This window comes from Oncorhynchus gorbuscha, linkage group LG11, assembly GCF_021184085.1.
Source record: "Oncorhynchus gorbuscha isolate QuinsamMale2020 ecotype Even-year linkage group LG11, OgorEven_v1.0, whole genome shotgun sequence".
NCBI lineage: Eukaryota > Metazoa > Chordata > Actinopteri > Salmoniformes > Salmonidae > Oncorhynchus > Oncorhynchus gorbuscha.
Window position 1 is genome coordinate 71,763,675 of NC_060183.1, and position 23,787 is coordinate 71,787,461.

At 42.5% G+C, this 23,787-nt stretch overlaps 1 protein-coding gene across 1 annotated transcript in view; it reads left to right on the plus strand.

Moving 5' to 3' along the window:
- Nucleotides 1-490: 490 nt before the first annotated feature.
- rapgef1b (Rap guanine nucleotide exchange factor (GEF) 1b) overlaps nt 491-23,787 on the plus strand; it is an 80,840-nt gene continuing 57,543 nt past the window's right edge. The window contains 1 exon segment of the mRNA XM_046290336.1: nt 491-792. Within this exon segment, the coding sequence (XP_046146292.1) occupies nt 765-792 (28 nt within the window). The 5' untranslated portion in view covers nt 491-764.

Below are 23,787 nucleotides of genomic sequence, written 5' to 3' on the forward strand. Positions count from 1 at the left end.
TGCCAGTCATATAAATGATTCAGAACAAGAAGATAAGAGCATCCTCACACTGACTACTTCATAATATGCCAGAGACTGCTTTGTGAGTGCTTTAATTTATGCACTAAACCAGGATTATGTCCTTTAAGTAGGCATATGATTGTGTGTTAGGACCACCAGGGTTGACAGACACTGAGAAACCACATACAGTATATTTTACAATTTATAATATATAATACTTAAGACTTTACAAAATATCCAGTAGAGGGCACTCTGAAAAAGGTTATATATACAGCCAAGGTTGACTTTATAAAGATTTCAAATAAACCTAAATACAAATGTATACACCTATTGTATTTGGTTGGACTATTGTTATAAACGGTTTTATTGTATTAGTCAGCTCTAACTAGCCCAAAATGCTTCACAGGTTGTTGCCACAGGGGGCACTTTCCATTGAAATCCTTCTTGTTGAAAGAATGACGTAGCTAATTCCATGCGCGAGGAGGTGCAGTTGTGCATCATGCCGAGGACGCGCGGGGTCAAGGCAGCGCTCCTTGTGTTGGACTCTCCGCTCAGTGAAAATTGCTTGGAGACCGACAGAAACAGTTTCACACATCGATGTGTGTGCCACAAATCTGGTCTCGTACCTCCAACGAATTCATCTTACTGACACATGTGAGCCAAGAATACAGGAATAATCGAGGGAGACGCGTTGGTTTCTGGCTAGTTAAGTTTTATTTTGATTTTATTTTTTTACAGCGAGTGAAATCACTGCTGGTTACGAAATGTCGGGGAAAATCGAGAGTAAGCAAGGTAAGCAGCCCAGTCGACTGGCCTCTCATCATACCCCTGCACAAAGTCAGGTACTGGGATATCACACATTGGGGATGGGTAGGCCCGGTTTGAGAGTCTCGTTCAGGGGTCTTCAAATTTTGTCCGGCACACATAGGACAAGCTTTTTGCTAGCCGTGCTTGTGTGTAGGAGATTGGTCTTCTGTCTTATCCAGTCGAACAAACGGGTGTTCCGTGCTAAAAATGTGAGTCGGGATAGCGGCATAGAAAAGCTAGCTAGTTAGCCAACATTCCAGCTAGCCCGTGCAAGCTCTTTACCTTACGTAATCTTATATTTTGCTAAGTAGTCGAAGTAATGACTGTAAACATTAGTTATCAGCTTTGTCAATTTACCCTTTCTCCTTTTCAGATGTCTCATACCTAAGGTTAGCTTAGCCCGTTGAAGAAAACGGTAGTTATCCGCTGCCTGGATGGATGATAAAAACAGTGGGACCACACAGCTGGCAAGCGTGTCTCGTGTGGTAGCCAATTACCTTGCAAGCTGGCTCCGTAACTTTAGCGCACTCAATTTATTAACCCACCAGCTGTAACTGGGGTTTCAATCAAATCGGAGTAATATCACACACTCCATGTGTTGTGAAATTGACTTTCCATTGTGAACGTGGCATATCTGCTGTTCGAGCAGTCTGGCACACTATTGACGGTATATCCACATTGGGATGAAAACGTTAACAGTGTTTTCTATATAAAGCATATCAATACACACGGTGTTCAGTGCAATGGGATGTAAACAGAGGTGGGTCTGACACCGCTTTTGAAATTATTTCCCTACTAGTATTCCACCCCTCCAGCTGTCTCCGGGTTTCGCCTCTCAACCTTGGGCGGTGATGCCTGCAGCTCACTGGGCGGGGGTGTGAGTGTTTTCCATGGAGAGAGAGTACTCCAAACAGAGGTAAAGTTTCTGATTGTTGGTCAATTAGTTGTTATGGCAGTAGCCATGGATTGGCTGAGCTGCCGTGATGTGCACACACACAGAGAGAGATGTGACTTTAAAGGTTGTGTTTTGCCCACAAATAAAGTATAGTAAATGTTTTCTGTCTTATAGACAGTGAATGCCGTAAGTGGGGGGCTGTCTGGCTGGTCTCTTGGGCTTTTGCTACCTGCTCGTGTTTACCGGGTCACCTGTTTGAATGTCACTTTCTGTTCCACGTGTGCCCATCGATCCCAGACACTGTATGCCCCCACCCTCAGGGAAGAGCAACAGACTATGCTGGAAACCAGGACTAGGCCTGGCATGTGCACCACGGAAACAATGGAGGCAGATGCACACCAGTGGCATACGGACTGGGTGTGTAGCAGAGCTGGTGAAAGCGAAGCATATGTTTTGTTTGAGAGAGAGAGAATTTAAAGGAAGTGTTTATGGTGTGTGGGCCCTAAGGAGACTTCCGATAGCTCAGTCTCATGGTTAAGAGGAGATCATTTAACTAATTCCTTGACAGACAGGGCAGTACTTGAACTGAAGCAGATAGGAAGAGTGTGTGCTTACATATGACACTGGGGTAGTTTGCTGTTTACATTTGATTTCCCACTTAGGCTAGGTAGGCTGTGTGCCTGATCTGCGTGCGTCTGTGCTAGTGTACATTTCTATCTAGCCTATTATCATTCTGACAGATTTGTTGTCACTGGTGTTTGCACTGATGTTACAGGCCACATCAACACGCTCCGTTTTCGCCATGGTCACAGTGTCCTGCTGCTGCTGTCTCAGGCCCAGTGGGGAGAAACACCATCACCTGTTTGGAAATGTTCTGAGTTTTTGTCTGCTGAAGGCACTAGGGATGGCATCCAGAGGGTGGCTGTCCTGACTGCAACCCAATCTTACACACACACACACCACCCGTTCACTAGGACGGCTTCAACAGTAACAAATGCTGTGCCTCTGGTGTCGCCCAAAAGCTAACAACAGCAGGAAGCCAATCTCACATCCTAGTGTTTTCCTCCCACAGTGAGAACATTAACTGGGTGGAGGAAGAATTAAGTGTGTGTGTGTTTGTTGTGTTCTACTTATTTATATTTCTTGTGTGTTTTTGTTGTACTCAACTTTTTTTTAATGCAGTACTGTATTGTTGGCAAAAAGCGAGCAAGAAATGCATTGCACTGTACTGGTGCACGTGACAATAAAACTTGAAACTTGTCTTGGCACCCTTAGCACTGGGGTAAACTGGTGAAGGAAAGGGGTCCTCAATGCTGTTTTGAAGTGCTTTCGAATGAATGGGGATCCATTGTACTACTACAAGCTGTGTGTGTGACGGCCTGTTGATTTTTCCTTTTTGCATCTGTAAATGTTTGTTACTGTGACAGTTGTTCTCAAGGCTATATTTTTAGTTAGTAAAATTTAAACAACTTCTACCCCTGGGGTGGAGGGGAACAGTGAAATAGGCCAGCAAGGGATTTCAACATCCTTCACCGTACAAAGAGACTTGTAGTTTGGGTCCAGTTTGTCACAGACTAGGTGGGGGTGGTGAGCAGCATTGGGCTGGACTGTTCGTTTGACTATCTAGGAGTAGGTTGTTTCAGGCTATTTCCTCCATAGATACTTAGGTACCGATATGATATGTACTGCGATTCTATATGTATTGCGATTCGAAAATGTGAGTTTATTGCAATTTGATGTTCCAGACATATTACTCATATGTCTGCCACATCCACCACTACCCCCCCCCCCCCTCCCAGGCTTTATAATTAGCTCAGTGACTTCTCCCTGATTGGACAGAGCCAATGGAGCTGCCGGCCTCAGCGGAACATCAGTTCCTTATTTTAGCCACTCTGCCTGCCTTACCCCCAGCTGTGTGTGTGTGTGTGCGCATGCACGCGCACGCCTTACAGAACAGGCAACAAGTCGTCTGGATGAGCAGGTAGCACAGTGACTGCTGACTGCATAAAAAAAATCAATCACAGATATTTTGCCTCTTTGCTACACTATATAGACAGACACAGACAGTATTCTCCCATCTCTAGTGTTCTACAAACAAACAGGGTACAGAGTATCTGTTATTGATATGACCAGAGTCATGTATTTAGAAGCTCTGGTTATGACTATAAGGTGTCTCACAGGGTTCATCTACATTTTGCTGACTACCAGGGTCCTCAGCTATAAGCCCTGGTTGCTGCAATGTTGAGGTTTGGTGGAAATGAAGTATTTTTACTCACCCTTGTAATGAGACTTGCATTTACCCTATAGGCCTACATGGGCTGTAATTATGTGTTTAGGAGCGCACAAGTGTGTTGAGAGGGAGACCGAGAGGGCGGAGACTGGAGGCCGGGTGGGAATGGAGTTACAAACAAATGGATGGAGGAGAGTGATGCAAGCGCTGAAGACTACACTGGAGGAAAGCAGTCTTTCTCCAACAGAACACTCACTGTTGCATTTCTGGCGTCAGTTGTGGAGCCCTATAATAAATGTTTCCTGGAGTCACAACCATCTTCTCTTTATGGATCCACTCTTGTACAGGAACTTTTAGCACTGAAGCGAATTCTCACACGGGTTGTGCAACATCCAGCATCCACCCTTGTACCTTTTCCAGTGACTTCCTGGTTTTCCGGGGTGTTCTGTCATCTGATGCAGCAGGGCAAGTGATTTGATCACTGTGTTTACATCATGGACCCGGTCCTTGCGACCCCTGTGGTCTAAATGTCAATCAATATTCAATCAAGCCTTCTCTGGATGTCACTGATACAGACTGTCATGGACTGATGATTGTCCTGACTTGTTTATTGAGAAACACTGCTGAAGGAGATGAGAGTACGTGACTACGGACATATTTCTCAAGACTTTAACTAGATTATTATTCTTCAACCTCTTGTGATTGGAGGAAACTTTTGATCCAGCTCATCGTTAAGGCTGTTCTATTTTTGATATTTCAGCCCATGTTATGTGGTCTGAGTCAAGCAGAGTCATGGGACGCAAGTTCAGTGACTGATTATTATGACTTACAGTCATAGACAGAAGATTGGCCAATTCACATTCTAAATGAACTGTGGAGTTCATCACACACCGGTGGCTTGACTGTAAACAACAGTTGTGAAATTATTTTGACTCTGTAAATTGGTTGGTGATCATCATCTAGCCTAGGTTGCCTACATTCCATTGAGGTGACTGCAAACAGTGGTTGGACAGAACAAGCTCAAACTGGACGACCTGGACCAAGTGTCTGATCAGAGGACTTCAGGTCTCCTGGATGGGAAACTTAAGCTGGAAGAGCCAAGGCTCTTCTGAAGATACAGAGTCCTCTTTACAGGGAGAACTAGATGAGCAACAGCCAGGTAAACCAACACACATTGTCGCATCAACAGGGATTGCTGACATTTGACGACTACAGTGACGTGTATGGTTAAATGATGTTTCAAGAGTTTGGCGGTACTGAACACAAGACAAACTCAATCCACATTGATCTGGTACTGTATATACGGTAGCTTGATTCTTGTGTATTTTATTTCTTGTTTGACTATTTTTACATACTTTTTTTAGAACTCTGCATTTTTGGCAAGTCTGCATTTTTGGCAAGCCTTTCATGGTAAATTCTACTAAAAATTGAAGTTACCTTGAGCAAGGCACTTAATCCTAATTGCTCCTGTAAATTGCTTTGGAAAAGTGTCTGCTAAATGACTTAAATATAAAGCCAAATGAAAAATACTTCACCATTGCACCTCAGCAGGCCTATTTGTTCTTGTGCTAAATGTATCCATGCTTGCATTTTTCTTTTTTGGGGGATGGATGGACAAACCTGGCTCTTGTGTTCTTTTCTTCTCAAAGACCAGCCTGTCAAAGCCATCCTGTTTTAGAGCTTTTATGTAAAGAAAAATAGAAGTGCTGGCAGAAATGAAGCACTGGGGACATTCCTCCCTAGGTTTTTTGTGTAGTGTGGCTTTTGTGAAGGTGCTCATTTGCTGTGCTGAAGTCTAGGGTGGACCCAGCCAGCCAGAGGCCACTAGCCACAGCTCTCTACAGCCTGCCCAGACTAGACTGCATGTGCCTAGGCTCTCAACACTGCATTGTCTCACTGTTTCATCCATCTGTACATCCACCAACTTCAGAAACTGTTTTTTGGTTGAAATTTTTGTTAGGCTATTCCAAAAAATATAAACTGAAAACCATTGATTTAGCTTGTTCTTGGTCAGTTTTGTTTGGGGAGTCTCAAAGTCTGGCCTTGTCAATCTGTGCTATGTGAAAGGTAGCAGCAACATTTACAATATTTAGCGTTAGCCATATTAGCCCTTTTTATTTAGCTTCGTAATCATTGCCTCTTCGGCTCAGCCAGTTAGCAGTGTGTTAACCTAGAGACCCAGGTGTGCTGCTAGGCTTGCATGGAGAGAAGAGGCTCCATGATTGAGGTGGTTGAGTCCATCGTGTAATTACATAGCACAGAGTGGCGTAATGCCATGTTTTGAAAACACGCCGTGAGCCATGAAGCCTAATGAAACTTTGCTGCTGAGTTTAACCTGGCAGGTGGTAAAGAGTGTCTGAGGACCCCAGTTTGTTTGTGTGTGTGCGTGCCCATCGTGGCCTGTGCAATCACCTCAGCTGTGGTGATGAGGCTAATTGGGGCTCAGCAGTGTGTGAGTAGTAGTCTGTGTCAGACAGACTGGTTGGAGATCTGAAAACCCGCTAGCTAGTACAGTAGTTAGACAGTCACTATAAGCCTCACTGCAACCAAAGCTGACCCACGCAGCAGTACAGGTGGGTCCCTGCCTGCAAATATCTTGGCTGCAAGTGCTGATATAGGTGCATAACCACTAATTCACTTTGTGCTTTTTGCTTAGGAAATGTTACCATCTCTATCACTTTTGACCTTCACCTCTCTGTCTTTGGATAATCAGTCATTTACTTGGTTTGGGTCCACATTGAGTGCGCACATACTCTTGACTGTATAAAACATGAGTTGAGTTGCACCCTCCTTTGCCCTTAGAACAGCCTCAATGGGTCGGAATTGTCGGAATCTACAACGTAGGGCTGGGTGATATGGTGGATAAATTATTACCATATCTATATATTTTTTTCATTCGATAACGATAATCATCACAATATGAATCAAATAATGTTTAAAAGTTGCATATCTGCTTCAAATTCAATAATGCCTGAACAAACTGGTTAGTGTTGAGCCAGAATGTGTCATTCTACCCCTGAACAAGGCAGTTAACCCACTGTTCCTAGGCCATCATTGTAAATAAGAAGTTGTTCTTAATTGACTTGCCTAGTTAAATAAAGGTTATATATTTTTTAAATGATGTGAGTTATACATAGAACAATTTTCCTTCAAGTATAATTTTATGTTTGCAGCCAGGGAGCATGTACCTGGGGTCAATGAAATGCATAACCCTCTTGAAACCTTCCTTTTTGACTGTGCTGATTGATAGCATGTCCTTAGCAATGCATATTAGCATTTGTGACGTCTTTTTGATGTTTGATTGTATGGCATAAGCGATGTCAGTGTTGACTGCTTTGGGCAAACATCCCTTGGCTGGAGCTTGAGGGGCGTTTATCAATACCGTGGTGCAATCTCAAACTTCCTGCATGTTCCAAAGAGTGATTTTGCTTCAGATGTTGAAAAAGGTCTGTCGTATTTCCAGACTTCTTAGCCACCTGTCTACGGCACAATTTGCACCGAACATTGCTCTGCTCTTTGTCGGACTTCAAGAAGCCAAACCACTTCCAAATTACTGAAACAGTTTAACCCTTTATCAATAATTTATTAGTTGAAAGCGGCTCCTTTCCATGGCTATCAGTGCCACTGTTTTCACCTACATCACTCATTTTTCATGGTTAACAATGGTTACTCCATCACTCAAGGTTTTAAATGGTTTTTAGGGCACATTGTCACTTCTCTGCACGTTCCTGCTGTGTCAGAAGGGAAATGGACTGCTGTACCTAATTATTCTATGTTGACATTATTGAAAATGATATATGTTTTTATATCGTTATTTAGGGATGTAATTACCTGATTATTGATTTAGCCCTACTACAACGTGTTAAGTGTTCCACAGCGATGCTGGCCGATGACTACAATGCTTCCCACAGTTGTGCGAGATGTCCTTTGGGTGGTGGACCACTCTTGATACACACAGGAAACTGTTGAGCAGGAAGAACCCTGCAGCGTTGCAGTTCTTGACACAAACCAGTGTGCCTGGCACCTACTACCACACCCCGTTTAGAGGCACTTTAATATTTTGTCTTGCCCATTCATCTTCCAAATGGCACACAAACACTCCATGTCTCAATGCTTTAAAATCCTTATTTTAACCTGTCTCCCATTCATCTACTGAGTTGATTGGACTTTTTTTTTGTCATTTAACAGATGCTGTTATCCGGAGCAATTAGGGTTAAGTGTCTTGCTCAATGGCACATCGACATATTTTTTTTCCCCTAGTTGACTCAGCGATTCGAACTAGGAATCTTTCGATTACTTTCCCAACGCTCTTAACGACTAGGCTACCTGCCGCCCTGTATTGATTTAACAAATGACATCAATAAGGGTTCAAAGCTTTCACCTGGTCAGTCTGTCATGGAAAGAGCAGGTGTTCTTAATGTTTTGTACACTCACTGTACGTGCACATACACACTTTATTTTCCTGTAGCAGACTCCTGCACCAGGATACAGTGACTTAAAGCTCTGCTTGCCTCCCATTCGGAACAGTTCATGCGTATATTATGACGATATTTTGTGATGTTTTTGTTCATTTTGGTCTTTGGCAAGATTTAAAAAAAAAAAATTTTCTTTTTCTCCGCTGTTCATGAACACCAGGTTTTTTCTCGAGGCAACATGAAGTTCGGTAGCCAAAGTCTCCACCCCTATGTCAGTCATTGGTCAACAGTAGTGATTATTCAATGAAGTGTTTGTTGACATTCAATGATGGACGACTCGTTTTATGCACATTTTTTCACTTAAGAAATACTGCCAAATACTACCAAATAAATACTGCACCAAATCTTAGTTAGATGTCAAATGAGTTGTCTTAGATTTATTCGGACTATTTTGAAGATGTGTATACTGACTACGGCACCTCAAGATAGACAAAGTAATATTGCCGCTTTTTCTCATTTTTCAAGCAAAGGTCTTTTACATTTTTTAAAATTTACCCATATTTAACCAGGGAAGTCAGTTAAGAACAAATTCTTATTTTCAATGATGGCCTAGGAACAGTGGGGCAGAACGACAGATTTGTACCTTGTCAGCTCAGGGGTTTGAACTTGAAACCTTCCAACGCTCTAACCACTAGGCTACCCTGCCGCCCCACTTTAAGGGAGTATGTGAGCACACTCGTTCGTCTAGGCACCAGCCGAATTGAAGCATGCGGAGGTAAGGGGGCAATTGAATTTAGGGTGGGAGTAAAACTATTGTTGAGGTTCTTGCATTGGAATGATTGAATTCTGATTAAATCACGCAATACCACAGTAAACAAGATTAAAATGTTGAGACTCTGTCACGGCCGTCGAAAGAAGTGGACCAAAGTGCAGCGTTGTGAGCGTACATTTTCCTTTTATTTAAAATGTCACCAACAAAACAACAAATGAAGAAACAACCGTGAAGCTTACAGGGCTACAGTGCCCTTAACAAAAGTCAACTACCCACACTGAAGGAGGGGAAAAAGGGCTACCTAAGTATGATTCCCAATCAGAGACAACGATAGACAGCTGTCCCTGATTGAGAACCATACCTGGCCGAAACATAGAAAACAAAACACAGAATGCCTAACCAAATCACACCCTGACCAAACCAAAATAGAGACATCATAAGGCTCTCCCAGATCAGGGCAAGACAGACTGCGGGGTCATTGGTTACAGAATAGCAGTTTGGCTTAGAATACCGACAACTGTGAATGTGAACAGAACAAAACAGAGCTACCAAATAGTAGGCCTAGTCAACAAAATATCAGCTCGATAAAGGCATGACACATCTATATTTAGGCTAGTTACATTAACAGTAAACAAACGCAGTAAACATAAGGTGAATGGAGATCCAAATAACCAAAACAGTCTACAGCCTACTACTGTGAGATGTAGCCTACGGCCTACTACTGTGAGATGTAGCCTACGGCCTACTACTGTGAGATGTAGCCTACGGCCTACTACTGTGAGATGTAGCCTACGGCCCACTACTGTGAGATGTAGCCTACTACTGTGAGATGTAGCCTACGGCCCACTACTGTGAGATGTAGCCTACGGCCCACTACTGTGAGATGTAGCCTACGGCCCACTACTGTGAGATGTAGCCTACGGCCCACTACTGTGAGATGTAGCCTACTACTGTGAGATGTAGCCTACGGCCCACTACTGTGAGATGTAGCCTACGGCCCACTACTGTGAGATGTAGCCTACGGCCCACTACTGTGAGATGTAGCCTACGGCCCACTACTGTGAGATGTAGCCTACGGCCCACTACTGTGAGATGTAGCCTACGGCCCACTACTGTGAGATGTAGCCTACGGCCCACTACTGTGAGATGTAGCCTACGGCCCACTACTGTGAGATGTAGCCTACGGCCCACTACAGTGAGATGTAGCCTACGGCCTACTACAGTGAGATGTGTAGCTCAGTTGGTAGAGCATGGCGCTTGTAACGCCAGGGTAGTGGGTTCGATCCCCGGGTCCACCCATACGTAGAATGTATGCACACATGACTGTAAGTCGCTTTGGATAAAAGCGTCTGCTAAATGGCATATATTATTATATATTAGCCTACGGCCTACTACAGTGAGATGTAGCCTACGGCCTACTACTGTGAGATGTAGCCTACGGCCTACTACTGTGAGATGTAGCCTACGGCCTACTACTGTGAGATGTAGCCTACGGCCTACTACAGTGAGATGTAGCCTACAGCCTACTACAGTGAGATGTAGCCTACAGCCTACTACAGTGAGATGTAGCCTACAGCCTACTACAGTGAGATGTAGCCTACAGCCTACTACAGTGAGATGTAGCCTACAGCCTACTACAGTGAGATGTAGCCTACAGCCTACTACAGTGAGATGTAGCCTACAGCCTACTACAGTGAGATGTAGCCTACAGCCTACTACAGTGAGATGTGGCCTACAGCCTACTACAGTGAGATGTAGCCTACAGCCTACTACAGTGAGATGTAGCCTACAGCCTACTACAGTGAGATGTAGCCTACAGCCTACTACTGTGAGATGTAGCCTACGGCCTACTACAGTGAGATGCAGTCATGCACAGCTATCTTGCCAAATAAATAGACCTCTAGGCCCACTTCAGGAAAATCATGACGCTCATGAGTTCAGCAACACGTTGTGATATGGCACAATACACTTCTGTGAATCAAATTCGCCCCACGTAATCAATGAAGCAATGTCAGCCTACCATAAACACGTTTCCAATAAGGATAGTTCCATTACCTACCACGAAAACCAATTGGCTACCAATAAATAATAGATATATTTCTATGATGAAACATACCGATAAGTAGCTATACATCATTTGGGTTCTTGCATTGGAATTCTTTTGAATTCTGCTTATATCACGCTATACCACCAAAAACAAAAGCTCATGCTTTTGACCAACAATTGACAGGTTGGCGTGAAATCTCCGCTGCACTCTATCAGCACCATGGACAGCGCCCTACACACTAAAGCAAGATTTTGATCAAAACCAACCAGCTAGATTGTTTTTTTAAAGTTTACGTGTCCTTAAACAGCCTATAACTAATTACTATTCATTGTGTTTTGATCAGTAGCATATGCAAAACCTCAGCCTATTGTTTCATTGTTTTTACTTTCCTAAAACAATAATTGTCCACCTCACTGTTCAGCTGTCAGAGATTTGAAGATGAAATGCATCAGGGCATTGCATCCATAGGCCTATTGGCTTAGGTGTACACTATAATAATATTTAAAATGTATATACATTACCAGTCAAAAGTTTGAACACCTACGCATTCAAGGGTTTTTCTTTATTTTTACTATTTTCTACATTGTAGAATAATAGTGAAGACATCACAACTATGAAATAACACATGGAATCATGTAGTAACCAATAAATTATTAAACAAATCTAAATATATTTTGTGTTCTTCAAAGTAGCCACACTTTGTGCAAAGCTGTCATCAAGGCAAAGCTGTCAAGGCAATCTTGGCATTCTCTCAATCAGCTTCACTTAAAATGCTTTTCCAACTATCTTAAAGGAGTTCCCACATATGCTGAGCACTTGTTGGCTGCTTTTCCTTCTCTCTGTGGTCTAACTAATCTCAAACCATCTCAATTGGGTTGAGGTCAGGGGATTGTGGAGGCCAGATCATCTGATGCAGCACAACATCACTCTCCTTCTTGGTCAAAGAGCCCTCACACAGCCTTGGGGTGTGTTTTGGATCATTGTTCTGTTGAAAATCAAATGATAGTCCCACAAAGTGCAAACCAGATGGAATGGTGTATCACTGCAAAATCCTGTGGTTTTGTGTGCCTTGAACTCTAAATAAATCAGTGTCACCAGTAAAGCACCTTCACACCTCCTCCTCCATGCTTCACGGTGGGAACCACACATGCAGAGATCATCCGTTCACCCACTCTGCGTCTTACAAAGACACGGCGGTTAGAACCAAACATCTCAAATTTGGACTCATCAGATCAAAGGACAAATTTCCACCGGCCTAATGGCCATTGCTCGTGTTTCTTGGCCCAAGCAAGTCTCTTCTTATTGGTGTCCTTTAGTGGTTTCTTTGCAGCAATTTGACCAAGAAGGCCAGATTCATGCAATCTCCTCTGAACAGCTACAATCTGAGGTGCAGTTAACTCTAATGAATGTATCATCTGCAGCAGAGGTAACTCTGGGTCTTCCTTTCCTGTCGCAGTCCTCATGAGAGCCAGTTTTCTCATAACGCTTGATGGTTTTTGTTACTGCACTTGAAAAATTGTAAAAGTTCATGAAATTTTCCAGATTGACTGGCCTTCATGTCTTAAAGTAATGACGGACTGTCATTCCTCTGCTTATTTGAGCTGTTCTTGCTATAATATGAGCTTGGTCTTTTACCAGATATGGCTAACACAACTGATTGTCTGAAATGCATTTAGAAGGAAAGAAATTCCACAAATTAACTATTAACAAGGCACACCTGTTAATCGAAATATATTCAAGGTGACTACCTCATGAAGCTGGTTGACAGAATGCCCAGAGTATGCAAAGCTGTCAAGGCAAAGGGTGGCTGCTTTGAAGATTGCCAAATGTAAAACATATTTTTAGATGTTTAACACTTTTTTTTTGGTTTTGACATGATTCCATGTGTGTTTTTTCATAGTTTTGATGTCTTCACTATTATTCTAGAAAATAGTAAAAAATAAAGAAAACCCATTGAATGAATAGGTGTCCAAACTTTTGGCTGGTACTGTGTGTGTGTTTTATATGTGTGTGTGTATATGTTATGGTATGGAAGAGAAGCTAAGTCCTAGCCCCAGAGAGAGGGAGATATACTGCCTGCATGATACGACACCGCCATTAATTTCTTTATACCTGTCAGATAAGCTACTGCGTCTGCTATACAGATAGAAGCGTAAAACAGTCTTCCGCGCCTCAAGTTCAACTGTCGGAGTAAGTTGGAGTGCCTGTGAGCACTACCTTCATCAGGAATGCAAATAGTTACCTTTCGGCGACATTTGCCGTTTTGAATCCAAAATGGGTGACCTACGTGATTTGTGTAGATCCAATGAGAAAAGTTTGAGAGGGGGGCTTTGGAATACTACTGGCTGTAATCGAACGAGTGATGCGCATTTGTAGCAATACTGGCTGTATCCAAGGCTCAGCTAATCGTTTACATAACAACAGAATACAGTACAGAGACTGAGGAGAGAAGAGACAACCAATTTGCTAGTTACAGCATCAATGCGTGCTCTGGAACGACAGCAGAAAGTGCAAAGTCAGTTTACCAGTTACAGCAACACGTCCCCTGAACGATAACAAAGAGGTAGGTAAGAAGCCTGACCACGGGTACGGGAGAGAAGGTGATGAAGCGTACTTCATGAGCTGTAACCAAAAAACAACTAACATTTTATAAAGTTTAGGTGACTGAGAAAGTGTGGTGGAACAAGTTGCTGACATTATATCTTGCTAGTTGGATCGAATTCTCTGTTAGTTAGCCAGAGAAATGTTGAGCAACATTAGCCAACTTAAACTCAATTATTTGAACAGTTATGGTGTGAAAATTAGCTGGCTAATAAAGTCCCCAAAAAAAGCTAATCTGATGTTAATAACCTAACGTTAGTAACCTAACCAATTCGCTAAGGTAACGTAAACTCACTCACGTTTGTACATCGCCTTGGTCCAATTGACCTTATTTTAGCACCCCAAAAACGTAATACTTCCAGATCAACTGTAATATCAATACCATTGTAAAGCACAATTTCTCCTCTTTCCAACAAAATGAATGACATGACCTCCACGCTGCCCGTTTCTACATAATTCAAGCTGACAATGAGCTCCGTCGGATCTTTTTATAAATGGTGGGTGGGGAAGCGAAACTAATGTGTGATAGTGAGAAGGAGAGATGTCGTGTGGGAAAACTGCTTTTTCCCCCCTCGATCTGTCCAATTGATCAACTTATCGCCTCTAAAATGTAAATAAAACAAGAGTTTATATAATGTGTCATTACATACCTTTTTGAAGGTTTGTGTCGAATTTTAATCGGGTTTTTAGGGCGGTGCTAAAGTGATCTTCAGAAGTAAACATTGTCTTTTGAAAGTCATGATCGCTTGCAGTGACGTTGATGCAAAAAATGACTAGGTATCCCCCCACTTACCCCGTCACTGTCCATTTCTTGTTTTTAAACGATGAGAGTGCTACACCTGGTGGAGAGAGAAATAGTTGCCGTAAAGCATGACACGTCACAGGGTCCGTTTTTTTTTCTTTTTCCCAACTTTTCTCCAATACTATAGAGCCATTACCATGTCGATCAACGCTTGAATAGAAATGTAGTTCACACCACAGATTTTGGATTTTGAAGTCAACACAGTCACTACAGTCCCATTAGTTTTCTTTGCAGCCTCGTTTGAATGTCGCGGTTGCGCACATTTGTACGGAATGGGGTGAGTATATGTTAACTTGCCATCCCTCAAGTTATAACGCATTAGTTGCTTACTGGAACCTGGAAATCTGTGTGAAATGTTAACTAGCTAACGAACTAATGTTTTCTCTTTACAGTATGTGGTTAATTTTCAGAATGAGAGAATTAGGTTAAAATGAGGTGTTGCTTGTTAAACAAGTGGATTCAGGGATTAAGTGGAGCTGGAGCTGGGCCTGGCTTAAGCTGGATGCCACTATAGAGGTGAAATGAACACCAGACACTTCCCTCTTTCTCACTTTTTCAATACAGTGGATAAAAAAGGGTTTGCCAGGTGTACTCTGCCTGAAAGAGATCAATTATGCCAACAAAGGGTATCATAATCTGCTGGCATATTGTAGAACAGATGTCCACAGGCAGAAAGTGTACAATATAATAATGTGCAGTGTAGCCCAAAGATATTGCTTTTGTTGTGTTGAAATTGACAGTAACACGTGAGTGAGGGGGGATTAAAAAAATAAATAATAATAATAATTTTACTCCGTGAATGCTATTTTTACACACATGTAGCCTTGTTCACTTGATCGATGTCTACTATAGTGGCCACTATAATAGAGCAAAAATAGAATGCCTGTTTGTTTCATTCTATTTATACTTTAAGATGTTTTTTTCCCTCCCAAGTGTAGTAGTGTGTGGGTGGTCACAAGCGTTCTATTATGAAGGCTCTCATGGCTAACTGCAATATTAGTGTATTATCAAGACTTGAGTGTCATTTGCAGTAAAGTCTAGGCAACAAATAACATTGGATTTCTTTCTTTACATTTTATATTGATATTTATTTTACAAAGGGCCTACGTATAACCATTTTACAACGGGCCTACGTATAACCGTTTTACAACGGGCCTACGTATAACCGTTTTACAACGGGCCTACGTATAACCGTTTTACAACGGGCCTACGTATAACCGTTTTACAACGGGCCTACGTATAACCGTTTTACAACGGGCCTACGGGCCTATAACCGTTTTACAACGGGCCTACGTATAACCGTTTTACAACGGGCCTACGTATAACCGTTTTACAACGGGCCTACGTATAACCGTTTTTTTACAACGGGCCTACGTATAACCGTTTTACAACGGGCCTACGTATAACCGTTTTACAACGGGCCTACGTATAACCGTTTTACAACGGGCCTACGTATAACCGTTTTACAACGGGCCTACGTATAACCATTTTACAACGGGCCTACGTATAACCATTTTACAACGGGCCTACGTATAACCATTTTACAACGGGCCTACGTATAACCATTTTACAACGGGCCTACTTATAATGTCACGCCCTGGTCGAAGTATTTTGTGTTTATCTTCATGTATTGGGTCAGGCCAGGGTGTGGCATGGGTTTTTGTATGTGGTGTGTATATATTGGGATTGTAGCTAGTGGGGTGATCTAGCAAAGTCTATGGCTGTCTGGAGTGGTTTTCAATCAGAGGCAGGTGTTTATCGTTGTCTCTGATTGGGAACCATATTTAGGCAGCCATATTCTTTGAGTTTGTCGTGGGTGATTGTCCTTAGTGTCCTTGTTCCTGTCTGTGTTAGTGTACACAAGTATAGGCTGTTTCGGTTTTCGTTACGTTTTTTGTTTTTTGTAGTGTTTGTATTTAGATTCGTGTTACGTTTGTTTATTAAAACATGGATCGCAATCTACACGCTGCATTTTGGTCCGACTCTCCTTCACACCAAGAGAACCGTTACATATAACCATTTTACAACGGGCCTACTTATAACCAGTTTACAACGGGCCTACTTATAACCAGTTTACAACGGGCCTACTTATAACCAGTTTACAACGGGCCTACTTATAACCAGTTTACAACGGGCCTACTTATAACCTATCTTAAACTAAATACGGAGCACACTATTAAAAAGGCAGATAGAACTTAATTTAGCTAAGGAAAATATCTCAAAAGAATTAAACAATGCACGTTTTGCATATTTAAAGAAATGGTTTGGATTAATAAATATGCCTACAATAATAATGATATACAATAAAAAATAAAACATTTAAATTCCAAAACTGTCAAAAAAAGTTGTGATATTGTAATGGACTAAGATGATGCAGCCAAAGCAGGCTATTGAGCAACTCCCTATTGAGGTAGGATGCTCAATAGGGAGGTAGGTGCTCAATACCCTGCTTTGGCTGTGTCATCTTAGTCCACTACAAAATCACAACTTTTCCATACAGACATTCCCCTTGTAGCCCGGCTTCAGACTAACAGACTCCCCTGGTTGCACTGGGGCACGAGCCCATAATTTGGTTGCAAATAGAGCAATAGAATCGAGCAATAGAAAAAATGACTAGTCCTGTAAAGTAAGTCACAGTGCTTTATTAAAAAGCGTAGTAGACTACTGAGAGATGGTGTTGAGTAAATGTTATTTCATTTTTAAAATGTAACCTTTATTTAACTAGACAACAAATTCTTATTTACGATGACGGCCTAGGAACAGTGGGCAGATCGACAGATTTTTACCTTGCCAGCTTGGGGATTCAACCTAGCAACCTTTTGGTTACTGGCCCAACGCTCTAACCACTAGGCTACCTGCCGCACCTTGGCGTGCGCATGATGATATTAGTCTTGTGTGCGGGGGCTCGGCCATGGTAACCCCATTTCATGAAGCTCCCGACGAACAGTCCTTGTGCTGACATTGCTTCCAACGTCAGTGCTACGTGCTTGCTTCATCACTCGGTGGTCCCATTCTGTGAGCTTGTGTGGCCTACCACTTCACGGCTGAGCCATTATTGCTTCTAGATGTCTCCACTTCACAATAACAGCACTTACAGTTGACCGGGGCAGCTCTAGCAGACCAGAAATTTGACGAACTGATGGTGCCATGTTTGAAAGTCACTGAGCTCTTCAGTAAGGCCATTGTACTGCCAATGGTCAACTACTCTAAAGATAGATCACTAACTCTTAAGATAATACCCACTCATAGTAGCCGTGTATTAATCGAACAGTACATTTCATTTCCTTATTTTTTTTGCAGTTGTAGCCTACCTTCTAATGAGGCCTAAGCACCCGCAATGACCAATGCTCATTTTGCATGCTCTGTATCTCCAAGCCATAATAAATATCTTTGAAATAGTTGCTATTGAGCTCAGAGTTGAAAAATAAAACATTTACCTACAGAAAGCTGAGAACATCCTCTCTCCATCTGTGACAACAGGATAGCTGTGTTTTTCCAGCAATTGGATAAAAAAGTGGTATACAATCAGAATACGTCTTTCCCCTCCATTTGAAAGGAGAGCGAAAGTGGCTCACTCAACACAGCAGCAGGCCCCAGTGAAACAGGTACAGGGGCAGGCAGACACATTCATTACAGGAATCATGAGGATAATGTACTTTACTGTTTGACCAAATCATGGTTTTAGCCTCCTAAACAAAATAGGACGTTTTCAGTGAGGTGAATGAATGTGCAGCATGCACCAATGCAACCAATACATTTTTTTACTACCACAGCCGGGTGTCCTATAGGTTGCAAAATACGACGAAATGTAGGCTTTTCACTATAGGCGTACTCTAACTTTCGTTTTACTTAAATGAAAAAGGCCTCAACCTTTGCGATCAACAGTAACCTAGTCCAAGGCTCCTCTCTCGCTATGCTCACCAGCGTGGCAGGCCTGGACAATTTGGCCGGCTATAATTTTATTCATTGGCTTTTCATATTTGTTATCGTCCAAAAGCAGGCAATCACCGGCTAACGGAAACCCTGCACCCCAGTGGTTTTCCATAGCCCCCCTGCACACACCGCGCTCTGTCGATTGTGCTAACTTAGTAGAGATTTAGCAGGAACCTGTCACTTTTTGGGAATCTAAAAGGAAAACAGACGGGGCTAAGCCCCCTTGTGGATCCGGGTACATCCTGCAGGAGTAGGTGTGTGTAGTGTAATGTGGTGTGTGTAGTGTAAAAGACTCTAAACCTCATATTATGTGTAATGTTTCTGTAGCCGGAGAGGAGGGGAGGGGAGCAGACATAGCACTGGCTTGGGCTGACTAGGGGATGGGACAAGGCATGTGGGGAATGTGGAACTTCAGGGCTCCCTGTTTAGGCATGTCGGGGGGGTGAAAAGGGGTATTCCTTCCTCCACTAATCCATTTCTGAATCTTAGTTGAAATAGTAAGCAGAGAAGGGTGTGTGAGCTCTCTCCCTCCTCTCTTCCTTTCCCAACCCCACTGCAGCCCTGTGACCGCTCACCAATCTCTCAGACACCTGTGTCACACAGTATGACACGCACACACACTTGTCATCCCATCAGGCAGTGCGGCGGTTGGTTGCTTTTAGCCCCTCTGGGAAGTTTGTGGGCTTTCTGCTTGAGTACATCGGGCTTAGCCTGACCCACTTCCTCATGTCCTTGTCCTCTCCTGTTGCAACAGGCCGTCTGGAGGCTAGACCACGGCAGGGATTTCTCCTGGCCAGTCCTGCCCACTCAGAACATCTCATATGTGGAAGGATTCCCAGCTGATGCCCACTATCTCTCCATAGTCCTCATCTCTCAGCACTGACAGTGTGAGCTGAATGAACAGAGGAGGATTGTATAGTGAGTGACGGAGAGATGGGCTAGTAGTACTATCTTCTCTACAATGTGCTAAAGGTAATTTACTCATATCATCATCAGTGCTTGCTCACACTTAAGTAGTGCTGAAGTACTTGGCTGATCTGGGGCTGTATGTGCTTTGAGTATCTCTGTCTGAAGAGCTTTAGAGGCTCTCTCTCTATCTCCCGCTCTCTCTCTCTCTCTTCTCTCTGTCTTTCTGTCTCCCTCTCTTCCTCCCCCACCTCTCTGTCTTTCTCTCCGCCACCAAACAACAGTGGTTCACATCATACAGAGCTACTACTGCCATAGGGCCTAGTGTTTATCTCCCTGGATCAGATGATATATGTATCTCTGCTCTCAGCTACTGTTAGATCTACTGACAGTATTTATATCAATACAGAAAAGGCCCTAAAGTCCATAAACAAGAGGAAAGATGGCTAATAAAGTGGCACCATTTCAGAATAAGAGACAAGAAGGACAAGGGGTCATCTCATTTTTCACCTCATTAATTTTCCTGCCATGTAGCTGACGTATGGACATTTCTATCAGTTTGTAGTTTCGGTTCGGTTCGCTTGAATTCCATGTTCTGGTTCACTTTTTTAGGACAATGTAAACTCAAAGCTCTCCAGGTTCGATTGTCATTATTCCTGTACCTCACACTAGACTACTGCAACACCATTTCCCCTGCCATAAACACTCACATTGGTGACACAAAAGAGAAGAAGGGGAAAAAAAATTGGGTATTGATTAATGATTGTCAAGGACACACAGACATTTTTAGTTCAGATTATTTGTTTTCGCAATATATGTGATCTATATACAGTACCAGTCACAAGTTTGGACCCACCTACTTATTCAATGGTTTTTCTTTCTTTTTACATTTTCTACATTGTATATGGCAATAAACCCTTGAATGAGTAGGTGTGTCCACACTTTTGACTGGTACTGTATAAGTGATCTATAGGCTAAGAGCGTCACAAACTGCTTATGATTGTGGGGTTTGAATAGTGTGAGAAGGCTATATTTGGTGAGAATCACAGCATAAGTTTGCATAAACAACCATAGGGTATAAACATAAATTCTAGCTCTTAAAGGAGCAGTAGCCTACCTTGGGTGTACGATTTTCATTTTTATTTGGCAGTTATTCTATTGCTATTTATTCTGTTACCAAACAAATGACAAATTGTGTCTCATATTTTAACTGAATGCAATCTATTAGCTTCCAAAATGTAAGTAGGTATATCTAGCTGTCCGATAACACATTCTGGTGTAAAGACTTGTCCTGCACTTTGTTAAAACCCAGCCTTCTTGAGTGATTGTTGGAAAAACATCTTGGTTCCTTTATAAACATAGCAATGTGAATGCAAAGAGGACTTCTGCATGGTGCAGCTTTAAAAACCTGATGGATGTAAAATATTGTGCGATGTAGCTGGGGAAAAAATATATGTATCTCTGCATGACAAGATAATGATGTTTGTTTCCAACATTAGGGCTGTTTTCCTAAAGAAGTTCAATCTTGCCACGATACGAGTATCGCGATAATTGTCCCAGCCCTAATTTCTATTTGTTTTTGATGCTTTAGTTAGTCTGCTTTTCTCAGGTGACCTGCTGCAAGCCCAGTCTCTCTCTCACTTGAAGTGTGTGCGTGTCATGCATCTCATTTCTGTGTATGTGTGCATTGTGAGCCTGGCGATCTTAGGTTAGTCAGCATGTTGCATACCCAGGCAGCTCATGGCTGTGAATCCGGGTAGAGAGGATGGGAGGGAGCCGGCGGGGGGAGGGGCAGGAAATAGTGGCAGTGACCTGGCTGGCGTCAGGGGGGATGGAGCAGGAGCGGTACACAGGCTGGAATGACACACAACCAGGCCACACGCACGCACGCACATCCATCCATCCATCCAGCTAGAACAGTAGAAAACGTGACCACGTGACAGGGCCTACTGACTGGAGGTCATGTGACAGAAATTCTACAATAACCATAATTCTATCCTTGGCTCTGTGGACATCATGGCGTGAAGGAGCTTAGGCCTACATGTATGGTCTGTCTGAGAGAGTGTGCTTGTTGTTTATGCTAGCATTTGGGTCACAGCCTCAGTAGTAAAAGCTCTCTGCAAAGGCTTGTGAGCCATTTGACTGCAGTCCAGTTGGTTCATTCTTTCTTGTATTTGAGTCTTTTTGTTGAGTCAGGATTAATAGCCTCATGAATAACCTAGATGTGTGTGTGTGTGTGTGTGTGTGTGTGTGTGTGTGTGTGTGTGTGTGTGTGTGTGTGTGTGTGTGTGTGTGTGTGTGTGTGTGTGTGTGTGTGTGTGTGTGTGTGTGTGTGTGTGTGTGTGTGTGTGTGTACACAGGACAATTGAATGACCCAGTACCAAGGCACCGTGCTGTCCCCATGGACACCCATACTGAGCTGGTGGTGTGCCAAGTGTTCCCATAAACTAATACCCCCCCCCATCTCTACTGTCCGTGATAAGACCTCAACCCAGATCTGAACCATATCAATAGAAGGATGAACATTCAAGAGAATACAAAGACCCTCAAAAGGATCTGTCTTCAAAAGTACATTTTACATGGATTCTATGTAGGAGTACACACACACTGCTTGGGAAGCCCACTGCGCTTGGGAGCATTCAATCCAATTAATGTAACTTTATTGGGAGCATGTCGAAAAGGGTGAAGTCCTTTGGAACTTTAGTTTCATCCCTGCTATGGAATATAAATCGTTGCCAGATAATCTGACCTAGTGTTTTTCCAGTCAGTTGCATATGGATTGGTTATAGGCCCAGGAGGCTTGATGTTAATTGCTGGGCTGGTTGAATATGCTGAATAGGTTATACAGGACACACGCAGGTCTTTTGTTTGTAACACCAGGCTATTCTCTTTGATTGTGTGTGTGTGGAGAGATGCATAGATTTCATGTGTTTTGTGTATTTGTTTTTTTCCTCACCTCCGGGCCCTCGTGGTGTAGTATGTTAATACAGTTTGTGCCTTGCACCATTCAACCATGTAATCAACACGCCGTTTGTGAGAAATGACACTCCCCAAGGCAGAGAGAGAGAGAGCGATCGCAACTTTTGTTGACTCCATACTTAGTTGAACAGAGGAGGCATTGAGGCATGTCTAAGGTCAATGTTTTTGTGTGCCCCACACAATGTACACACAAGCCCTTATCCCAGACTTTTCCTTACTGTCAAAGTGCTGCTGTCCTACATTTTACACAGAATGGTTCCTCTGAGTCTGAATAGGTGTTTAACCATGTTTCTTAAGACTGTCTTGATGATAATATAATAGGCCTGTATTACCCTAAAGCACAGGTCTCATGGTTCCACTCTTCCAAGGAAGACCTTTGATTAAATGGGATCATTGGAGTCCTAACACAGTGTATTGGAATGTAATTAGTGGGCTATGGCTCATTCAGTGTTTGTACAACATGTAGCTTAAGTTACTTATTTTATTAACCTTATAAAGTTCTGTGGCGGTGGTTTCCTGATGTGAAATAATATAATATTCAAGAGCTTTTAATTTCCTGTTTTAGAGTAGGGGTGTGAAAGTTTAGACAATCAAACTTTTTAAAGGAAGTCGGGATCCTTAATGTTAGGAAATGTTTTTTACTGCCACAAAGTTTAATTTTCAGTGCACTTATCACAAAACATTATTTTTCATGTTATATCCTAGCTAGACAATAGGCTATAAAGGCCTGGGGAAAGTTGTGTGAACTTTAGGCTACTTTGGTGAATTTGTGAGGCATCAAGACAAGACATTGTGAGATACAGAGTACTACGATATTGTTTGTCTGCCCCACTCTTCTCTCCCTTGTGCTGATTCGGCTGCTCTTGCTCTTCACTAATGATGTGTGTTCAGTCTTCAGTCTGTTGCGTGTTGAATATTCTAGCCTATTCATTGATGATAAGCTTTGTTTTACTGAAGTTGCAAGACAATGCAAGCCCAAAAACGTAAAGATACAGCATTCCATTGCAAGATAGAGTTTTTAATAGGCCTAGTGCACGGTTTTGACTGTCTGTCTGGTGGCCTACCTGCATATGCAGTTGAAGTCTGAAGTTTGCATACACCTTAACCAAACACATTTAAACTCAGTTTTTCACAATTCCTGACATTTAATCCTCATAAAAATTCCCTGTCTTAGGTCAGTTAGGATCATCACTTTATTTTAAGAATGTGAAATGTCAGAATAATAGTAGAATGATTTATTTAATATTTTATTTCTTTCATCACATTCCCAGTGGGTCAGAAGTTTACATACACTCAATTAAATCAAATCCAATTTTATTGGTCACATACACATGGTTAGCAGATGTTAATGCAAGTGTTACGAAATGCTTGTACTTCTAGTTCTGACCATGCAGTAATAT